Raw genomic sequence first — 18332 nt, 5'->3', positions numbered from 1 at the left:
GGAGTTACCAGCAGGATGATGAAAGGAAAGCTTGATGGTAGGTGTGACTGATAAAATACCTAGTGAGCTTGAATATTTTGAGGAGATTTATGCAGCTAGGAAAGTATTTGTGGTTAAATTAATGATAAGTATGAAAAATAAGGAAATGGGAGGAAATGAGGCAATTAAAGAAATAATGGTGTATTCATGGCTCAGCTGTCAGAGGGTTTACACAGTCATAGTAATTATAAGGGAAGGACACAGCATATGTATGTATTTGGAACAGTTGGAAGGAGGGTCCAAGTTACAGAGTATATGTGTATATTGTGCAGGAAAGAAACTTACAGCTTCACTTTTCATAGTGAGAAATCAATAAATTATGCTTGAAATTAAATTAGTAGAGTAAGCTTGCTAATAAGGAAAAAGAGACAAATACTAAAAGAATTGGCTAAAACAGTTGAAAATGTTACCTTTGGAGAACAGAAAATGAGGTTAGGAGACAGTAGGCACTGTTGTTTTTTTGTGATGAGCCTCATAGACTGTATGATTGTTTAAAGTGTGTGGAGGTTACATAATTGTGTAACTGTGAGATATATATTAAACTAGTATGTGAAAGTGTACATAATTTTGATAAAAATTAAAGCTAAATTAAAAGTAGTGAAGAGTATTTGTGAAGAAAGGATGGAAACCAGGAAATTTTGATACAGAATAGCAATACAAATTCAAGAACTGATTTTGGAATTAATACCTAAAAAAAAGCAAAAGTACCATTATCAGGAAGTTCTTGAAACTTGATATGTTGTGTAGGTATTTGTTTTTGGCTGTTAAGCTTTCGTACAAATCAATAACCCACTGGTATGTATTCTAGGTATTCCAGAAATGTCTTTAAAGTGAAATGCCATACTTAAATCCTGCCTTCCCATGAACTCTTATTATATAAAAACATAGGAAGTAAATCTGAAATTACAGGTTATTATTTTTAGTGAAATACTTATGAGGAATATCTAAATTTTTGTAGTTACAGGATAGCATGAATGTTCTAGTGTAAGATTTTATACCACTGATTTGTAATAAATAAGTTTAATAATTTATATGATCTGAATCAGTTTTGAACTTGGGCACCTTTATTGTTCATGATTACTGTTTAAGCATGTTGTGACTGTCAGATGCAGCTTAAACAAATGATTATTTTTTTTCATGCTATTGGAAATATGTATGTATGTGTACACTTTGTTGGGGAATAACTTGAATACATATATGGTCATTGTATAGGAAAATAATTTAAAAATTAAAGACATCTCTAATCAAAAAGAAGTCAGATTAAATTGGATCCCTGTCTTTAAGAGAAAGGAAAATATTTTTCATTTGTTCTACTTTCAGTTGAAAACAAGAGTGTTAAACTCAGAAATACCAGGTTTTTATTTATGTTCAAAATTTTTCTTCTATACCATTTTAGGGAAAGACTGGAGAGGAAGAAACGGATCACAGAGGAGAGAATGAGGGTAGGGGAAATAAGAGATTGAGAGTCTTCAAGGTAGAACAGAAAAAAATAAAATTGGGTTGTCCATAAACTCAGAGGCTTGCCAAAGACAAGAGAGGGATAGATGTGCACAAAAAGACACTGTATGCAAATAGAAGAAAGAATTTTCATGGAACTGTGTTGCCACATACTTTAAGGCGATTTCTGCTAAAATCTTTTAGATGTGTATTTTTTAAATTGCAAAAATGGACATTACTTCATTGACATTTTATGCTTTGGGTGTGATATATTAGGCTGAAGTTCCTCTGCCCTTGATTAAATTTCTGTTTCATGATGATTTGGAATTCTGTAAATTAGTAACTTTTAAAAACTTTAGGTATTATTGTCTTCCTCTGCTAGCTGTACTTACTGAGTTTCCAGTGCTGTTAATGAAAGGGGAATAATTAAGAACTTAGAAAGCATAATAATTGAGAAAAGAAGCAACTTTATGTATATATGTGACCTTTTAAAGTAAAACATCTGTAATTTTTTGGATTATAAGAAGGAATCGTTTTTCAGATTGTCTTAGTTTGTTGTCTTTTTTTTTATTTTTGCATTTTTCTTAAAGGTGGGAACAAAGAAAAGATCCTCATGGTAGAACCTATTACGTGGATCATAACACTCGAACGACCACATGGGAAAGGCCGCAACCTTTACCTCCAGGGTAGCATTTTATGTATCTTTAGTTGTGTTTTATGCGTGTAATTTTAAAAGTGTATTTAATACAACATAAAATGATTCTTTCATTCTGCAGGTTACATTTCCTTGATTTGCTTTTGTGAATAATGAATGTTCAGTAGATGAGATTTGTTACATTGTGTCTCTTTTACAGTTAGTCTGAAGGGCTTCCAAGAGATTAAGAGATTGTCAAACACTGGCATGAGTTTACTGAGAGTAGTTGAAGAATTTTGATCCAATTTCAGTCCTTGTTACTTTTTAAGGAGTGAAAGTCATATTTGGGGCAATTTATATGTATGGTTCTCCATAGACAGGGATCTGAACTATGCTAGTGCACGACATTTACGTAAGAGGTATTAGTGTGGTTCAAAATTATTATCTAAAAGATTGCTACAAGTAAAGTTGTATTATTACATTATGGCTAAAGTTGTAGAGGGTTTTACATGAAAAAGCATTTCTGTTACATACTAAATAAAGTTTATGCTCTTAGGCTGTCATTCAAGGCTGTTCACAAACTGCCCTCCAGATGCAACTCAGAGTCCACCAATGTAAAACATATTCAGAGTTCAGAAAATTCAAGGCAAGAAGTGTGTTGTTTTTGTGAGACTGGTTGCTGAAGGGATACTGAAATCATATAAATTAATGATACAAATTGGCTTAAGTTGAACTCTGGAGGATATGGAGAATTCTGCCTGGTGGAGAAGGGCCTTCTGTTCTAAGGCCTGGCAGAATGAAACATATGACACATTTGGGGCCAGCAGGTAGTTGCTTTGGCTCTCATAGGGTCTCTTGAAAGACCTTAAGGGAGCTGAGGCTGAAATGGTGAATGAGTTCATTTTTATGCTGTGACAGGTGGAATGGCATGGCTCCATCTGCACTTTAGTTCAGCCACAGTGTAACTAACTGAAAGGCAGGTTGAAAGCTGTACAAGTTGAGTTAAAGCCCTTTAAATAGGTAGGGTTGATAAAAGCAGATTGCTAGGTATACAGCAAGCACTCAGCAAATGTTTATCAAAAAAAGAGGGAGAAAGGATATTCACATTGATACTGTTCAATCTATGGCCTCTTTTTTAGATGGCCCTTAGAAATCATGTACAGGAAGAATGGAAAGGTAACTTAGCTAAAATAGATAGCAAGTTGCGTGTTCATAATTTTTCTGAAGAATATCAGTATTTACATTCTTTTAAACTTATCATCTCTTAGGCTTGATTTTTAAATTATTTAAGTGAAGTATTGCCTAACTGCTTTCCAGTTTATTATATCAAGAGATTATTTATTTTCATCTTTACTATTGCTTATTTTATTTTTGGTAGTTGGGAAAGAAGAGTGGATGATCGGGGAAGAGTTTATTATGTGGATCATAACACCAGGACAACAACCTGGCAGCGGCCTACCATGGAATCTGTCCGGAATTTTGAACAGTGGCAGTCTCAGCGGAACCAACTGCAGGGAGCTATGCAGCAGTTCAACCAACGATACCTCTACTCGGTAATTAGGAAATTATAAGATGTTAATACAGCTTTTCCTCCAGGCATTTGCCCTTTTCTACCTTGGTGATTTTTAGTTGCTCTTTAATAAATAATTAGCATTTCTGATATATGTAAGCACTTTGCTTTTGTTTTTTTTTTTTAAATTCTAGTTTACTAACATAACTATACAATAGGTTTTTGTCCTTATTAAGTGGTAGTTTCTTTCTCTTTCTTTCTTTCTTCCTTCCTCCCTCCCTCTCCCTCTCTCTCTCTCTCTCTTTCTTTTCGCATCAGGTCTTCGTTGATCTTTGTTGCAGCAGGCGGAATCCTTCATTGCGGCACACAGGCTTCTCTCTAGTTTTGGCGTGTCGGTTTTCTCTTCTGTAGTTGTGGCACATGGGCCCCAGGGAGTATAGGCTGTGTAGTTTGCAGCACATGGGCTCTCTAGTTGAGGCACACAGGCTCAGTAGTTGCGGTGCACAGACTTAGTTGCCCCATGGCATGTGGGATCTTAGTTCCCTGACCAGGGATTGAACCTGAATCCCCTGCATTGCAGGACGGATTCTTTACCACTGGACCACCAGGAAAGTCCCAAGTGGTAGTTTCATAAATGCAGTTTCTTAATAAAATAATTTGTCTTTACCAGTTCCTAGTCTTCCATTTTTAGTTATAATCATTTTGTTTGCTCTAAACAAAACCAGTTACCTACTGATTTTACTTAAGGCCAGTCTTGCCATATTCCAGCTGTTCTCATTCCCATCCCAGATTCTCAGAAAGTCTTCATCTATTGTGGCCCACCAAATATATATTTTGGGGATTGGAGATAGTTTTGTCCAAAAAAAATCTAATGCTCTCTGAAAATTTGACCAGTTGGTTATCTGTTTATTGCCATAAGCAAACATCCACAAGAATGATGGGCTAGGAGGACTTCTGTTAAATAGATTTGATCGCAAGTAGAAAATATAAATTTTAAGTACTGGGCATCTCTAAATAGTGTTTTGAGGCAACTTGAAACCCCAAAATGTAGAAAGAAATTAGGAAAGATACAAAAAGAAAACAACTCTTCAGAATCCTACCTCAGCCTGGCTCATTCAGCTCCACTTTCTTCAGAGGTTAAATAAGTTCTCATTTGCAAGTAGCCAGCAGAGAGAGAGTGGGCCAGCTCAGCTCGCACAGCATCTTGTGCTGTCCATTGCTGGTGCTTTGGTAACTTGTACAGAAGTCTGTGGTAGGCTTCCATTGTTTAGCTGAATATAGTAAACAAATTATGTACTCTGTGCGTTTGTTTTGGTTGGACTTTGTTATGTATATGAAAACCTTGGGGAAACAGGGCAGAATTAGCTAATAGTGTGTATCAGAAGTATGTTCTTCTACACATAACAGAACATCTTTAGATAGTTGAGGTTTAGTTACCTGAATAATATGAGTGCAATTAACAGTATCTATTACAGGGTTATAAAATATTTATCAAGATACTTATACTTTATTATTAAGAAATTATTTTTCAGGCAATGATTTTTATATTTGTCATTCTTTAAAAATTGATGATAAAATGTTTATATTTTCTTTTAAATATATTTCTGGGTTGTAATAATATGTAAGCGTTAATACGTTTTTATGTATGAATATATAAAAGATATTAATACTAAGGTAAAAGTTTATTTGTATAAAGATAATATTAGAGTTTAATATTATTTTATTAATATTCCTTTGTTTTAAAGAGAAATGTGATAATTATTCTATTTTTAAACAAATAGTGTTGCCTCATTTAAACTACAGTTTTCTATATGCTCTCCTCTTATGTCATTTCATTCTTACGGACTCTTACGGAAGGAAGGGCTAAGAGATTAAAGTACTGATGTTGATATATTATTTCTAAATCATTTTAGAAAAACTACTATTTTTATCACTTAATTGACTTCTTTTAACTCATGACACTTTCAGAACTTCGTGTCTTGAAATTACTGTATTCACATTCCTTTATCATATTTTTTAGAAAATTACTAAAAAATGTGATTCTGCCAAGTGCTTAGTTTATGATTTTATATTAAAACCCATTTTTTTAAATTTCTCCTCCCAACCCTTTTCTCCAATCAGGCTTCAATGTTAGCTGCAGAAAATGACCCATACGGGCCTTTGCCACCAGGCTGGGGTAAGCTAATATGTTGTTGGTAAAAATATCTGAAACATATATATAGCAAATAGTTATTAAATGCCATTTGCTCTCTGTTGTTTAGAAAAAAGAGTGGATTCAACAGACAGAGTTTACTTTGTGAATCATAACACAAAAACAACCCAGTGGGAAGATCCCAGAACTCAAGGGTATGTATATACTGCAGCCTTACTTAAATGATCTTATTACATAGTCTGAAGATGAAATCAAGTAAACCTTGATTCAGACATTTTTAGCACCTAGGAAATGTTCACCTTGTGATTGTAACTTTGTCTTTTAGCTTACAGAATGAAGAACCCCTGCCAGAAGGCTGGGAAATTAGGTATACCCGCGAAGGTGTTAGGTACTTTGTTGATCATAATACAAGAACAACAACATTCAAAGATCCTCGCAATGGGAAGTCATCTGTGTAAGTGAAGTTCTTAAATGCTGTTTAACGAGGACATAAAGTTTCACTTCTAATTTAGCCTCAAGTTTAGCAACATATTTTTTGTATCAAGAAAATCTGCACAAGTAATACCCTAGTATACCTGTCTTTGCTCTGCCTTATTACAGGATGCATTTGTGGCACATAATTCCTTTAAGAACAACAGCAAATATTTATTTAGTGATTACTATGTGCCAAGGATTCTTCTGAGCACTTTATATAAATTAGCTTTTTATCTTCCAACAATTCCTTGAGGTGTAGATAATGTTATTTTCCAAGTATAGAAACTGAGCCTTACTGAGCATAACTAATTTATACAAAATCATACAGCAAGTAATGGAAGTGATTTCAGACCAAGGCAGTATGTCCGCAGAGACGGTGCTCTTAACAGACGCATCATGCTGCTGCAGCATCAGAGAATGAGATGTTCACCAAAATTGAATTTTCCAGGTAAAAATAGCTTTAATTAAGTATTTGAAAGATCTCTCCTTCATCCTTACTCTTAGGTGTGATATATTTGAGTCACTAAAAAAATAGAAGCAGCCATAAAAGTTTTTTACAGATTCCTACCATTATATCTAACCACCTGTCAGCATCTGTCTTCCCTCTTCATCCTAAAGATGAACTGTCATTGCTCCTATCAAAGGCCAGTCCCTCTGCTGGTTGACTATATCTTTCCCCCTCTTTTCCAGTTAACTGCTCCAGAAGTGATCATGTTTCTGTCTTCCATCTTTCTCTGCTGAATTATCTTCATCAGCTGTCATGTCTCTTAGATAGAAAATGAACAAGTAGAAAGCGATAACTCTTCACCTTATAAATCCATTCAGTGAAAATTCATTTTTATTGCTGCCGTTTACAAGAAAACTACCTGAAAGAGTTGTCTCTATATTGCTGTTTCTAATTTCTCTCTCAAACCGACAACAAGGAAGTTTCACTGACCCTGACCTTACATAGGGCACCAGTGACCTCCACATAGTTAGTTGAGGGGTTGGCTTGCAATTTTGTCTCATTTGACACAATCAGAAGTGTTTGACAAAAATTTCTGTCTCCTGGCAAGAGTATCAATAGCACAGGGACTCAACTTTCATGATTTTCTTCTGTCTTTCTGGTCTTATTTCTTCCTCTGTTTTTTGGGGTCCTCCTTTTTTCGTCAGCCTGTTAACCTTGAAGTACCCATGGCTCTGCCCTTAGATCTCTTTTCTTTTCTGTTTATGCTCATTGTCTTGGTGACTCTAATCCAGTGTCATGCTTTTAAAAAAATTTCTATATGCTGATCACTCACAAATATTATCGCTAGCTTTTCACTTTTCACTTGAAATTTGTTTCACATACTCAGCTGCTTGTTAACTCTGTTCATAACCCCTTCCTGGTAACTGCCATCAATCAGACTTTTTCTGCCTAGGATATTTCCCATCTCAGTTGAAGGCAACTCCACTTTTAGGTGTGCTTGAGCCAAAAATCTTGAAATTATCCTTGACTACTCTTTCTCTCTTACCTCACGTACGGTCCATCAAGAATTCTAGTTACCTCGCTTCCAGAATGTTTCCAGGACCAGCTGTGTCTCGCCAATCCACTGTCGCCACTTTGGTCCAGGGTACCATGGTCTCTCACTTGGAGTGGTGCCTCTAAGTGCTGCTCCACTTTCTACCCACACCTCATATAATACTATTCTGCATGCAGCAGCGAGACTTTTAAATTTTTTTCTTTTAATTTAAGTAAGAAGTTATTCCTTTGCTCAAAAGCCTTCAGTGGTTTCCGTCTCAATCAGAGTGAAAAGCAAAGTACTTACAGTGGCCTCCAAGCGCTTACAGCGTCTGACCCCTGTTATCTCTTCAGCCTCATCTCTGATATTTCTCCTCACTCACTCTGCTTCAGCCTGCCTGGCCACTTAGCTGTGCCTCTGACATCTGAGGCGTTCACATCTGGGCTTTTATTTCCTCTTCTGGGTATGTTCTTTCCCCCAGTATTGTCTATATGGCTTATGCCCACCATGTTTTTGCTCACATACTACTTTGTCTGTGGGCCCTACACTGTTTACCCTTTCCACAACTGAAAAATTCTTCTCCCCACTTTACTCCTTGTCCTTTTTACCCTACCTTTTTTTCCTTCTTGAGGCGCGGGAGTGGTGAGGCATTTATCCCCTTCTAACACGAATTATTGTATTGGTAGTTTAACTTATTCATTCTGTTTCTTGTCTGTCTCCTTCACTGGTACATAGGCTGCACAAAAACAGGTATTTTTGTCTGTTTTATTAACCAATAATACTCTCCCTATCTAGAGTAGTGCCAGGGTACATATTGTGCATTTTGTCAGTATTGATTGGATGAATTCACTTGAACCTGACAACAGAAGAGAACATTTTTCATCCATTCCAAAATGTTCCCTAAGATTGTGAACGTTCTTTCTGCCTGTCTATTAGGCTATCACTCAGTAGACAGAAGACTCAGGCCCTCTCAGTGTGAACAGAACCTATGCCTACATGCTGCGCACCCTGCTTCTTCCCTCACTGACTAGCTGAGCTAGGTAACCGGATATCACTTCTTCCTAGGAACTCAGTTTTGCTTTGCTTACTCTCTCTAGCAGTTTTTGTTTTGATTTCAGATTAATTTTAAGATGTGGTAGAATTTCCTTTCATGTCGTCTGTCTAGAGCCTCTCTCCTCCTTGGATTTAAGGGTTATCAAGTTTTCTTTGCAGTAGTCAGTAGTAGACTTTAGTATTTTATTTAACTGACTTTTTTATTTTTTATATAACATAACTTTTTATTTTTGCAATCTAATATATGTAGTTGAAACCATGACTCCCCCAAAAAAGTGTAGAAAAAACAATATATACCATTCACAGACAAGTCCTGGTGCCAATCCTGGTGTTTACAACAAAATTCAATTTTATATTTTTGTATTATAGGTATCATGCCTATTGGTTTTCTTTCTCCCGCCAACCTACATTCCTGCAAATCCTAATGTCAATTTATTTTTGTTTTCTAATAAAAATGTAAATCTCACTATGTTAATGAGAATTAAGCCTTCGAAACATTTTTTTTCCCCTACAACACTCTATTAGGACTGCTGGATTATTTGAAAATCTGTCAGGTTTTTTGGTTGTTTTTTTTTTTTTTGTACTCTTAAAATTTTTTTAAATTTTATTTTATATTGCAGTATATTTGATTTACAGTGTTGTATAAGTTTCAGGTGTACAGCAAAGTGATTTAGTTTTGTGTATATATATATATATATATTCTTTTCCAGATTCTTTTCCCATATAAGTTATTACAGAGTATTGAGTAGTAGAGTTCCCTGTGCTGTACAGTAGGTCCTTGTTGGTTATCTTTTTTATCTTATTTTATTTTATTTATTGCCAGGCAAAATATTTTTGTGTGGATTTACTCCCCAGTCCCCCCCCCCCCCCGCCCCCTCCAACAATGGAAAGGTAGCCTTAATGTGCTAAGAGGATTCTTTTGACCTCTAGCTAAATTTGGGATGCTGCAGAAGTTCCCTGAAACATCTCAAAGAGGGAGATTAAACTAATTAGGCTTATTTGGTATGTTGAATTACATGGGAAGCATTGTCAAATGAATGATGATAAACCTTCTTCACTTACATGGGTAAATGTTATCAATATAAATGTTCTAGAAATTATATGAAATTCGTAAAATTTGCCCTGGCATATGTCCTGGTATAATGTTATGTCATGATTTTAGTTATTATCTTAAGATGTTATATGTTGCATAAATAACCAAATTTCTTTGTCACTTGCGTTGTAATCAGGTCTTTGACCATGCCATCTTAAGTCTTTGACATTTATATTACTCTGATGCTTTTACAAAAATGAAGACCTTCAAGAAAGTTCATGAAAGGACTTTTTTGCAAATATAGGTTTCTGATAACTTTTAGATCACACCACCAAACTGGGTAAGAAACTAGAATCCTCATGGGAAACCTGATGGCTTCATAAACTGCTAACAGGAGATCACGATCAACAAAAATTAACCACATGGGGCTGAGTGAACTGATGCATATGACTTGTGTTTTGTGACTTTCTGTCTGGAATAGTGCTGGCTCTTTTTTTTTTTTTTTTTTTTTTTTGGCGCACGGGCTTAGTTGCTCCGTGGCATGTGGGATCTTCCTGGAGCAGGGATCGAACCCATGTCCTCTGCACTGACAGGCGGATTCTCAACCACTGCGCCACCTAGGAAGCCCCCTAGTGCTGGCTTTTAATATTTGTTTTCCAGATGTGAGGAAACCTTTCCTGTTATGCTAACTATGACCATGTATAATATACATAAATATTTAAATCTATCACATATTATCACTGTTTTATACACTTTTTATTTATTTGGAGTTACCAACATATTTAATTTTGTTCCTGCTTCTCCGCGCTCTTATCTGGGATTGTCCCTCTTCTTCTTAAAAAATATTTTTTACTGTTACCCTTTAGTTTGTCATGCTAATGACAAATCTGTTTTGTTTTTTTTTTATCGATGTTTTCATTTTTTTCCAAAAGGTATTTTTGATTGCATGCAATTTTTAGGTTTGTTATTATACCCTCTTAGCACATTAACTTTCCTTACGAAAGATCCATCCATACACATGATCTCCCTCTTTGTGTATGTTGTGTGTCCTCCTTGATCAAGTCTCTGCTGGTCCACTAAATGTATCTTGACTTCTCTCCCAGCAGGTAACTTTACTATGGTCATTTGTAGGACCCTGGTACACTCCAATTTCATACTGAATATTAAATATCCAGCTTTATTATAAATTAATGTATGGTTTGTTTTTCTTTAGAACTAAAGGTGGTCCACAGATTGCTTATGAACGCAGCTTTAGGTGGAAACTTGCTCACTTCCGTTATTTGTGCCAGGTACTATGGTGGTAAATAAATCTTCTGTTCATAATCATTTAGTTTTATCTTTATGCAATACATGTACTGTAACTTACATGATATTCCGATATTATTTTTGCTTTTAGTCTAATGCACTACCCAGTCACGTAAAGATCAATGTATCCCGGCAGACATTGTTCGAAGATTCCTTCCAGCAGGTAAGAAAGGTGTTATACGAATAAAATTGTACAGTCAGTCCTCTGTATCCACAGGTACAGCATCCGTGGCTTCGGCCAACTGTGGATAGAAAATATCTCGGGGTGGGGTGGAATGGGGACTCCAGAAAGTTTCAAAAGGCAAAATTTTAATTTGCTGCAGCCAGCAAATTCTGGTATACCTTGTTGTGTTGTGCTTTATACTTTATTTCGCTTTGCAGATACTGTGTTTTTTACAAATTGAAAGTTTATGGCAGCCTTGTGTTGAGCAAGTCTCTTGGCACCATTTTTCCAACAGCGTTTGCTCACTTGGTGTCTCTTGTGTCACATTTTCATAATTCTTGAAATATTCCAAACTTTTTCATTATTGTTAACTTTTTATGGTGATCTTTGATCTGTGATCTTTTATTTACTATTGCAAAAAGATTATGATTTGATCAGATGATAGTTAGCATTTTTTTAACAAAGAATTTTTAAATAAGGTATATGCATTGTCTTTTTAGACATAATGCTGTTGCACACTTAATAGATTATAGTGCAGTGTAAATGTGACTTTTATATGCACTGGGAAGCCAAAAAATCTGTGTAACTCGATTTATTGTGATATTTTTATTGTGGTGATCTGGAACCAAACATGTAATGTCTCCAAGGTATGCCTTTATTTATGTAGTATTTATATTGTATTAGGTATTATAAGTAATTTAGAGATGATTTAAAATATATGGGAAGATGTGTATAGGTTGAGCATCCTCAGATTTTGGTATCTGTGGGGGTGTCCTGGAACTAACACACCTCAGATACTGAGAGAAATTGTACAGCTTAAGTCACTGTATTCTGTATATCTGAAGGGAGTTAGATATACAGAATACATGTTAGATATACAGAATAATGGTTTAGAAATTTTAAACCATTCAGAACATAGCTGTAATAATGACTACCACCTACTGAGTGTCCATTATAATAATAGTTGTAATAAACCCCATTATGTATTGAGTGATTGCCCATATGCTTAACACTGGCACCTTAGATTTGTCATTTCATTTACTTCATCCTCACAGCATCCCTTTGAGATAGCTTCTGTCATTATCTCCATTTTACAGGCACAGGTACCTAGGCTGAGAGACAGAATCATTCTACCATGAACTAGATTACTAAAATAAAGCTTAAAGAGCTTCTGGAACAAGTTGACACATTTTAATACATATTTATTTTTCTAAGACTTTATTAACTCAAAAAAGTCATGATAATGCTACTAAACTATTTAAAATTAGAGTGGTATAGATACTTTATTCCACTTAAATATTCCTTTAATAATGCTAATGTTAATTCTCACCTCCTCTTGGTTTCTGTTTAAACATCATGATCTCAGACCTTGTCAGAGCACTCCATTTGAGATGGCAGTTCTCTGCTCACCTCCCTCGCAGTACCATTCTAGCCATTTATGGTACTTCATTGTTGTTTGCAACACTTACCACCACCTGACACACTTCGTTTATCTCCCTTACTGGAATGAAGCTCCATGCGATCACAACTCTTTGTTTACTGCTGTTGTGCACAGTACCTAGAACAGTGCTTTGCACATAGCAGGCATTAATAAACATTCGGTGCATGAATAAATGAATGTAATAGGTTTACTTTCCTGAATCATCTGTAGAATAAAGATGAAAAATCAAAATATTGTCAGTTCTTTTTTTCTGATGAATTCGAGAATTTTCCTTCTCAATCCTCTCCCCAGGTATTACAATGATGAACTAAAATTCTTTGTTTATACAGGTACACAGGGACTTTTATGTATACAAGCCAAAATGGAATAATAACTCTCAAGTCAGTGATGTTCAAATCTTAGATTCATTTTAGTAGCTGTTGGAGTTTGGACAAGATACTTAATATAGCTGTTTATTATCAAAACTTTTTTTGGTTTGGGTTAGTAAATTCTTAGCTAGTCCCAAGCTCTGTGTGAACTTTGTTTTAGTAAGTGCACATCTAAATTCGTGGTAGATTTTACTTTGCTTTGTCCTCTGGCTTGGGGAGGATAGTGCTGTGGGAAACTGAGCCCATGACTACCTTTGAAGTGGATGCCTGCTGGTGAGGTGTGCCCCAACCTAGACCAGTCTTGACTTTGGGAAGTAGTTGATTTTTATCCAGAAGTAAAGCTTATTTACTAGTAACCTTAGTATAAGCCTTTAAGGATTATAAAATTCTGCTATAGATATTTTTTTAAGATATACTTTTTTATGCTGAAATTCATCATCTTATAAATAGTTCTTCACGATAGCTGAGTTCCTTTCCTGCTGAGAAATGGAATGTGTGGTATAAGGAGGGCCCAGAGCAATAACTTTTGCTTCTCATTAAGTGTTGCTAGTGAAGAAAATTTACAAGTCACCTTTTACAAGATTTTGGTGAAATTTGGAGAGTGACAGGGGAGGGAATATTTTCTAACCTTAAAAACTTTGTGTCAGATTGTTCTGTCTTGCTACTAACCTAAAGTAGAACTACCATTTACTACTAGAAGAGGGGAAAGAGATTTATTATAGTAAATCAGAGAAAGCTTAGTAGAGTATGATACATCTTTGCTAGTTTGTGGAACAAACCAGTTGATCTCGAGTTAAAAGCATTGCTATATAAGATAAAGAAATGTATAACTTTGAAAATACAGATGAAATTTAAGTAAAATTGTTTTGGAGGATACTTGTGTTATATATGAGTGTTTAAATATGCATGTTTTTTGTTTTTAATTAGATTATGGCATTAAAACCGTATGACTTGAGGAGGCGATTATATGTAATATTTAGAGGAGAAGAAGGACTTGATTACGGTGGTCTGGCAAGGTAAAATAAAGAACGTATCTGCTTCGAAATAAGTGTATCTCCATTGTACGCAATGGATATAGTCTTGAAAAGATACATTTTTTTCATTAGCAATTCAGAATTATTTTTAAAAACAAAAGTTGAAATATTCACATAAGTCTAGCAGTAACCATTATTATTATGTTGGTTATCCTGTACATTTTCTCTGCATATTTGATTGACCCTTGAAACCATGGGGGTTAGGGGTGCTGACCCCTACATTGTCAGAAGTCTGTGTACTGCTGTCTCTGCTTCAAAAACAAGAGTATGGGATTGGTAGATACAAACTTCTATATATAAAATAGATAAGCAAGAAGGATTTACTGTATAGCACAGGGAACTATATTCAGTACCTTGTATACACCTATAATGGAATATAATCTAAAAAAATATAACTGAATCACTTTGCTGTACACCTTAAACGAGCATAGTATTGTAAATCAACTATATTTCAGTTAAAAACAAAACAAAGGAATTGATAAAAGACTCTCCCAAGCGGGCAGGAAGCTGAAGCAGTTTGCATAGAATCTGGATTCGAACCCTAGTTCTTTTGATTCTACACACTGTGATCTCTAATTGAACACAAGCTTTTCCCCACACTTAATTTAAAGATTTGTAAAATGAAAATACAGGTACTATATTTATTGAAAAAAAATCCATGTATAAGGGGACCTGCAGAGTTCAAAAGCCCCTTGTTCAAGGGTCAGCTGTATATAAATTTGAATATATGTTTGATATCATACATATTTGCTGTTTTTTAAAATAGAATTGATCATACAACGTGCATAATATATAGGAGCTGGATTTTGTTATTTTGCATATCATGGACATCTTTCCATATCATGTATAGAGCGAACACTAATGGTTGCACAATATTCCATTGTTTGGAGATAGCATAATTAATAGGTTAGCACGCATAAGGCTGTTTCTTATTTTTTGCTATTATAACAATTTATGTTGGTTTTATGCTTGCGTTTTTAATTCATTCTGAGTCCTTTTGAGAATGTAGTTTTCCACATTCACTAAGTATATTATTAACAGACACTTGTGAAGCAATAAGAATAAGAAATCCTTTTTATTTTTTTTCCCTCAATTGCTTTGCCCAAACCTAATTTGACAGCAGTTTATTTTTTAGTAAAACACTTTCATTAAATATTTCCAAAGAATTAAACTTGCTTTTTAATAGAAATAACTCTCTTTTTGAACTCACATTTCACAGGTGCACAGAATTACATGATCACAATTTTAGTACAGCTGGCTTTTGAAAAGAGATGTGGGACTAGGTACAACTGGTGGAGATATACATGTGGGGTTATCAGAGCTGGTTGTATTGACATATTTTCTCATCTAAAACATTGTTAAATTTTTTCAGAAAAGAAACACCACCTGTCACAATGGATATTCATATCACATCTATTGTGATTTGTCTCAATTTCAGAAATGTTCAGACATTAAAAAGAAAGGTACATCTTAAAAATGAAATATGGTATTATTTTTATAGTGTCTGACTTTCACATTCTTGCCTGAATCCTTTTTTACCTCAGCTGTTTGGGTTTTGTTTTATATTTTGATGGTTTTAATGCATATAATGTGTATAGTCAGTTACTCCACACCATGATTTTTTTATTCCCAAATTCTTTATTTTGATTCACGTATTGGTTTTAGTTTAGTCAGGAGTTCCCAAGGGTGACATATTCCTGTAGTTTTGCTGCATGTTTAAGAATGTGTTTTCTGTTGCTTTGGTATTTAAACAGCAACTTCACTAGATAGAAATGTCTCACACAACACTAGTTTCTGCAGTACTCTGCAGACGTTGCTTCACTGTCTTCTAGTATTGAATGTAAGCATTGTGAAGTGGGAGACCAGCCCCTCATAGGAAGCACTTTTCCTCTGGGTGCCCACACAGGCCTTTTCTTTGAAGTTCATTAATTTCATTGTTGATTGTTTTATATCTTTTTTTAGGAACATATTAAGATCTTCCTTAATTTAAGGGAAATTTTCTTCTATTATGTCTTTGAATATTTTTTCTGTTCCATTTGTTCCATTTTTCTTCAGGAACATCAGTCATGGGTACGTGGAACCTCCTTTGTCAGTCTTACATGTCTGTCATCTTTTCTCTGATCCTTTTTATCTTTGTGCTTTTTCATTTTGTTTTGATTTTTCTCAAGCTTATCCTCATGTCACTGCAGTACTGCCCTACATTTTGCTGCTTCTAATGTGATTTTTCATTGTTAGTGGTTTTAGTGTTTTCTTCGTTTTCTTCTCTAGGCTCTGCTAGTCATTTGTTGTCTTAATAATTTTTTCAGCCTCTTGTAACCCTTTAGTTTATTTGAGACTATACGGAAGAATATGTTGAAAGGAAAACTCTTCTGCCTCTTTCCTTTTTTCTTACTACTAGGTTAGATGCCGTGTTGTAGTCATTCTTTCTTTGAATTTACTTAGTTTTCTGTGGTCTATTGTGTGCTAAAAGTGATATGCAACAACTGGGAATTTTATTTCAAGCTTTTTGTGTCTAAACACATTCTCACTAGATCTGTTCAGTCCTCTTCTCTGGGGACATGTCTTACTTCAGCCTCATCACAGTGGGAAGTTGACTTGGTTCAGCTGTGTTGGGACTGGATTTCGTTTTATAAATGGGTGTTTATCATTTCTCAGTTGATTTAGACTCCCTTCTCTGCCTTGCAGTAAGTTTCCAAGATTGTATTTTAGAAGTTTTAAAAAAGCATTTGTGAACAGGCTACTACCAGGCCATATCTAGCCTGCACAGTGATGGCCCCCATTGTGATTTTAAATCTTTTTAAATTATTTGACAGTATTAAAGAAAATCACTAGATTATGCTTATGAATCAAGATTTCTGGCTTCTCTTTAAGAACACTTGCCCCACCTTCTCACATGGCATCAATTGACTGAATCAGAGTAGCTGCTTCCCCTGTAGGGTGGCATACACTCATTTTCACTTCCTGACCACCGCTGCCAAGTTGCCTGAGGACTCTGATTATATGCCCAGAAGTAATTCTTCCTTAAGACCGATGATAACTTTTATCAGGGATACAATGAGGAATGAGGCGTTGTGGCTAAGTAGAGAACATGAGCCCATGAAGAGAAGGAAACCCCTTGTACTCACTACTGATATCTGTAGGCATTTGAGTTTGGAACCCTGCATTAGAAGAAATTGCTGTTGAAGAGTCTTTGCAAATTGAGTTTATTTTGTAGTATAAATTATTAATCTTTTATCTAATACGGTTTTATATATTGGACATTTTAAAATGAGGCAAACTAGGTGGTAATAAGTTAGAGAATGCCTATCACATTTAAAGATTTCACCTTTTAAAGTTTTAGTTCCGTTTTTAATGGAAAAGATTAAATTTTTTTAAGTTTAAGAAAATTAAAACTGTTCCATAGCAGCAGTGCTGTGTATCTCAGTATCATCAGCAAATGTTTAATCAAACCTATTGCATATAGGTCATAAGATGCCTGTAAGAGTTAAAGATACAAAAAATATATGGAGAACATGACTTTTGCTTTTGAGGAGCTTACAGTCTGGTGGATGAGTGGTCACATGGGCCAGTTAAGTGCAGAAAAATGAATACTATTGTGAGGTTGTTACCACAGAGTATTCAGTGACTGAGACACTGAAATACACTGAAAATCATTTCAAAAAATTCCTGAAGTGGAATGGATCTAAGCTGGACTTGAAGGAGAAAGTGGGATCCCCATAGGCTGAGTTGAAGTTGAGGATTCATACACAGACAAAAACACGGCAGAGGAAGAAGCATGCTGTATATGAGAAACACCAAGCGTATAGTTTGGCAACTCGGGAACTGGCAGATAACTTGGAGTGGAGGGCCATATTGTAGAGAAACGTAAACGGAGAGCTGAGGAATGCGATAATGGAGTTGTTAAAGGCTGTTGAGCAGAGGTATGATGTATGTATGGATGTATTTAAGATCTGTTTTTAAATTCATATATATATATATATATGGGTGCTAAAAATAATGTTGACTTATTCTCTTTTAGAGAATGGTTTTTCCTGCTTTCACATGAAGTTTTGAACCCCATGTATTGCTTATTTGAGTATGCTGGCAAGAACAACTATTGTCTACAGATAAACCCAGCATCAACCATTAATCCAGACCATCTTTCATACTTCTGTTTCATTGGTCGTTTTATTGCTATGGTGAGTCCTGACTTTGTTACATATTTATTT

General features: G+C 35.2%; 1 protein-coding gene across 9 annotated transcripts in view; it reads left to right on the top strand.

The window, feature by feature from the left end:
- Window positions 1-18332, top strand: part of WWP1 (WW domain containing E3 ubiquitin protein ligase 1) — a 117710-nt gene that overhangs the window by 80092 nt on the left and 19286 nt on the right. For all 9 annotated transcript variants that reach the window (XM_057736459.1, XM_057736456.1, XM_057736457.1 and 6 more), the window contains 9 exons: window positions 2067-2162; window positions 3489-3663; window positions 5742-5796; window positions 5882-5966; window positions 6098-6226; window positions 11027-11102; window positions 11210-11281; window positions 14018-14106; window positions 18143-18302. In XM_057736459.1, coding sequence (XP_057592442.1) covers window positions 2067-2162; window positions 3489-3663; window positions 5742-5796; window positions 5882-5966; window positions 6098-6226; window positions 11027-11102; window positions 11210-11281; window positions 14018-14106; window positions 18143-18302 — 937 coding nt within the window. The remainder of the gene's footprint in view (window positions 1-2066; window positions 2163-3488; window positions 3664-5741; window positions 5797-5881; window positions 5967-6097; window positions 6227-11026; window positions 11103-11209; window positions 11282-14017; window positions 14107-18142; window positions 18303-18332) is intronic.

This window comes from Hippopotamus amphibius, chromosome 5 (assembly GCF_030028045.1).
Source record: "Hippopotamus amphibius kiboko isolate mHipAmp2 chromosome 5, mHipAmp2.hap2, whole genome shotgun sequence".
In the NCBI taxonomy this organism is placed as follows: domain Eukaryota; kingdom Metazoa; phylum Chordata; class Mammalia; order Artiodactyla; family Hippopotamidae; genus Hippopotamus; species Hippopotamus amphibius.
The sequence above is the reverse complement of the archived record's forward strand: the minus strand, read 5'-3'. Positions and strand labels throughout refer to the sequence as shown.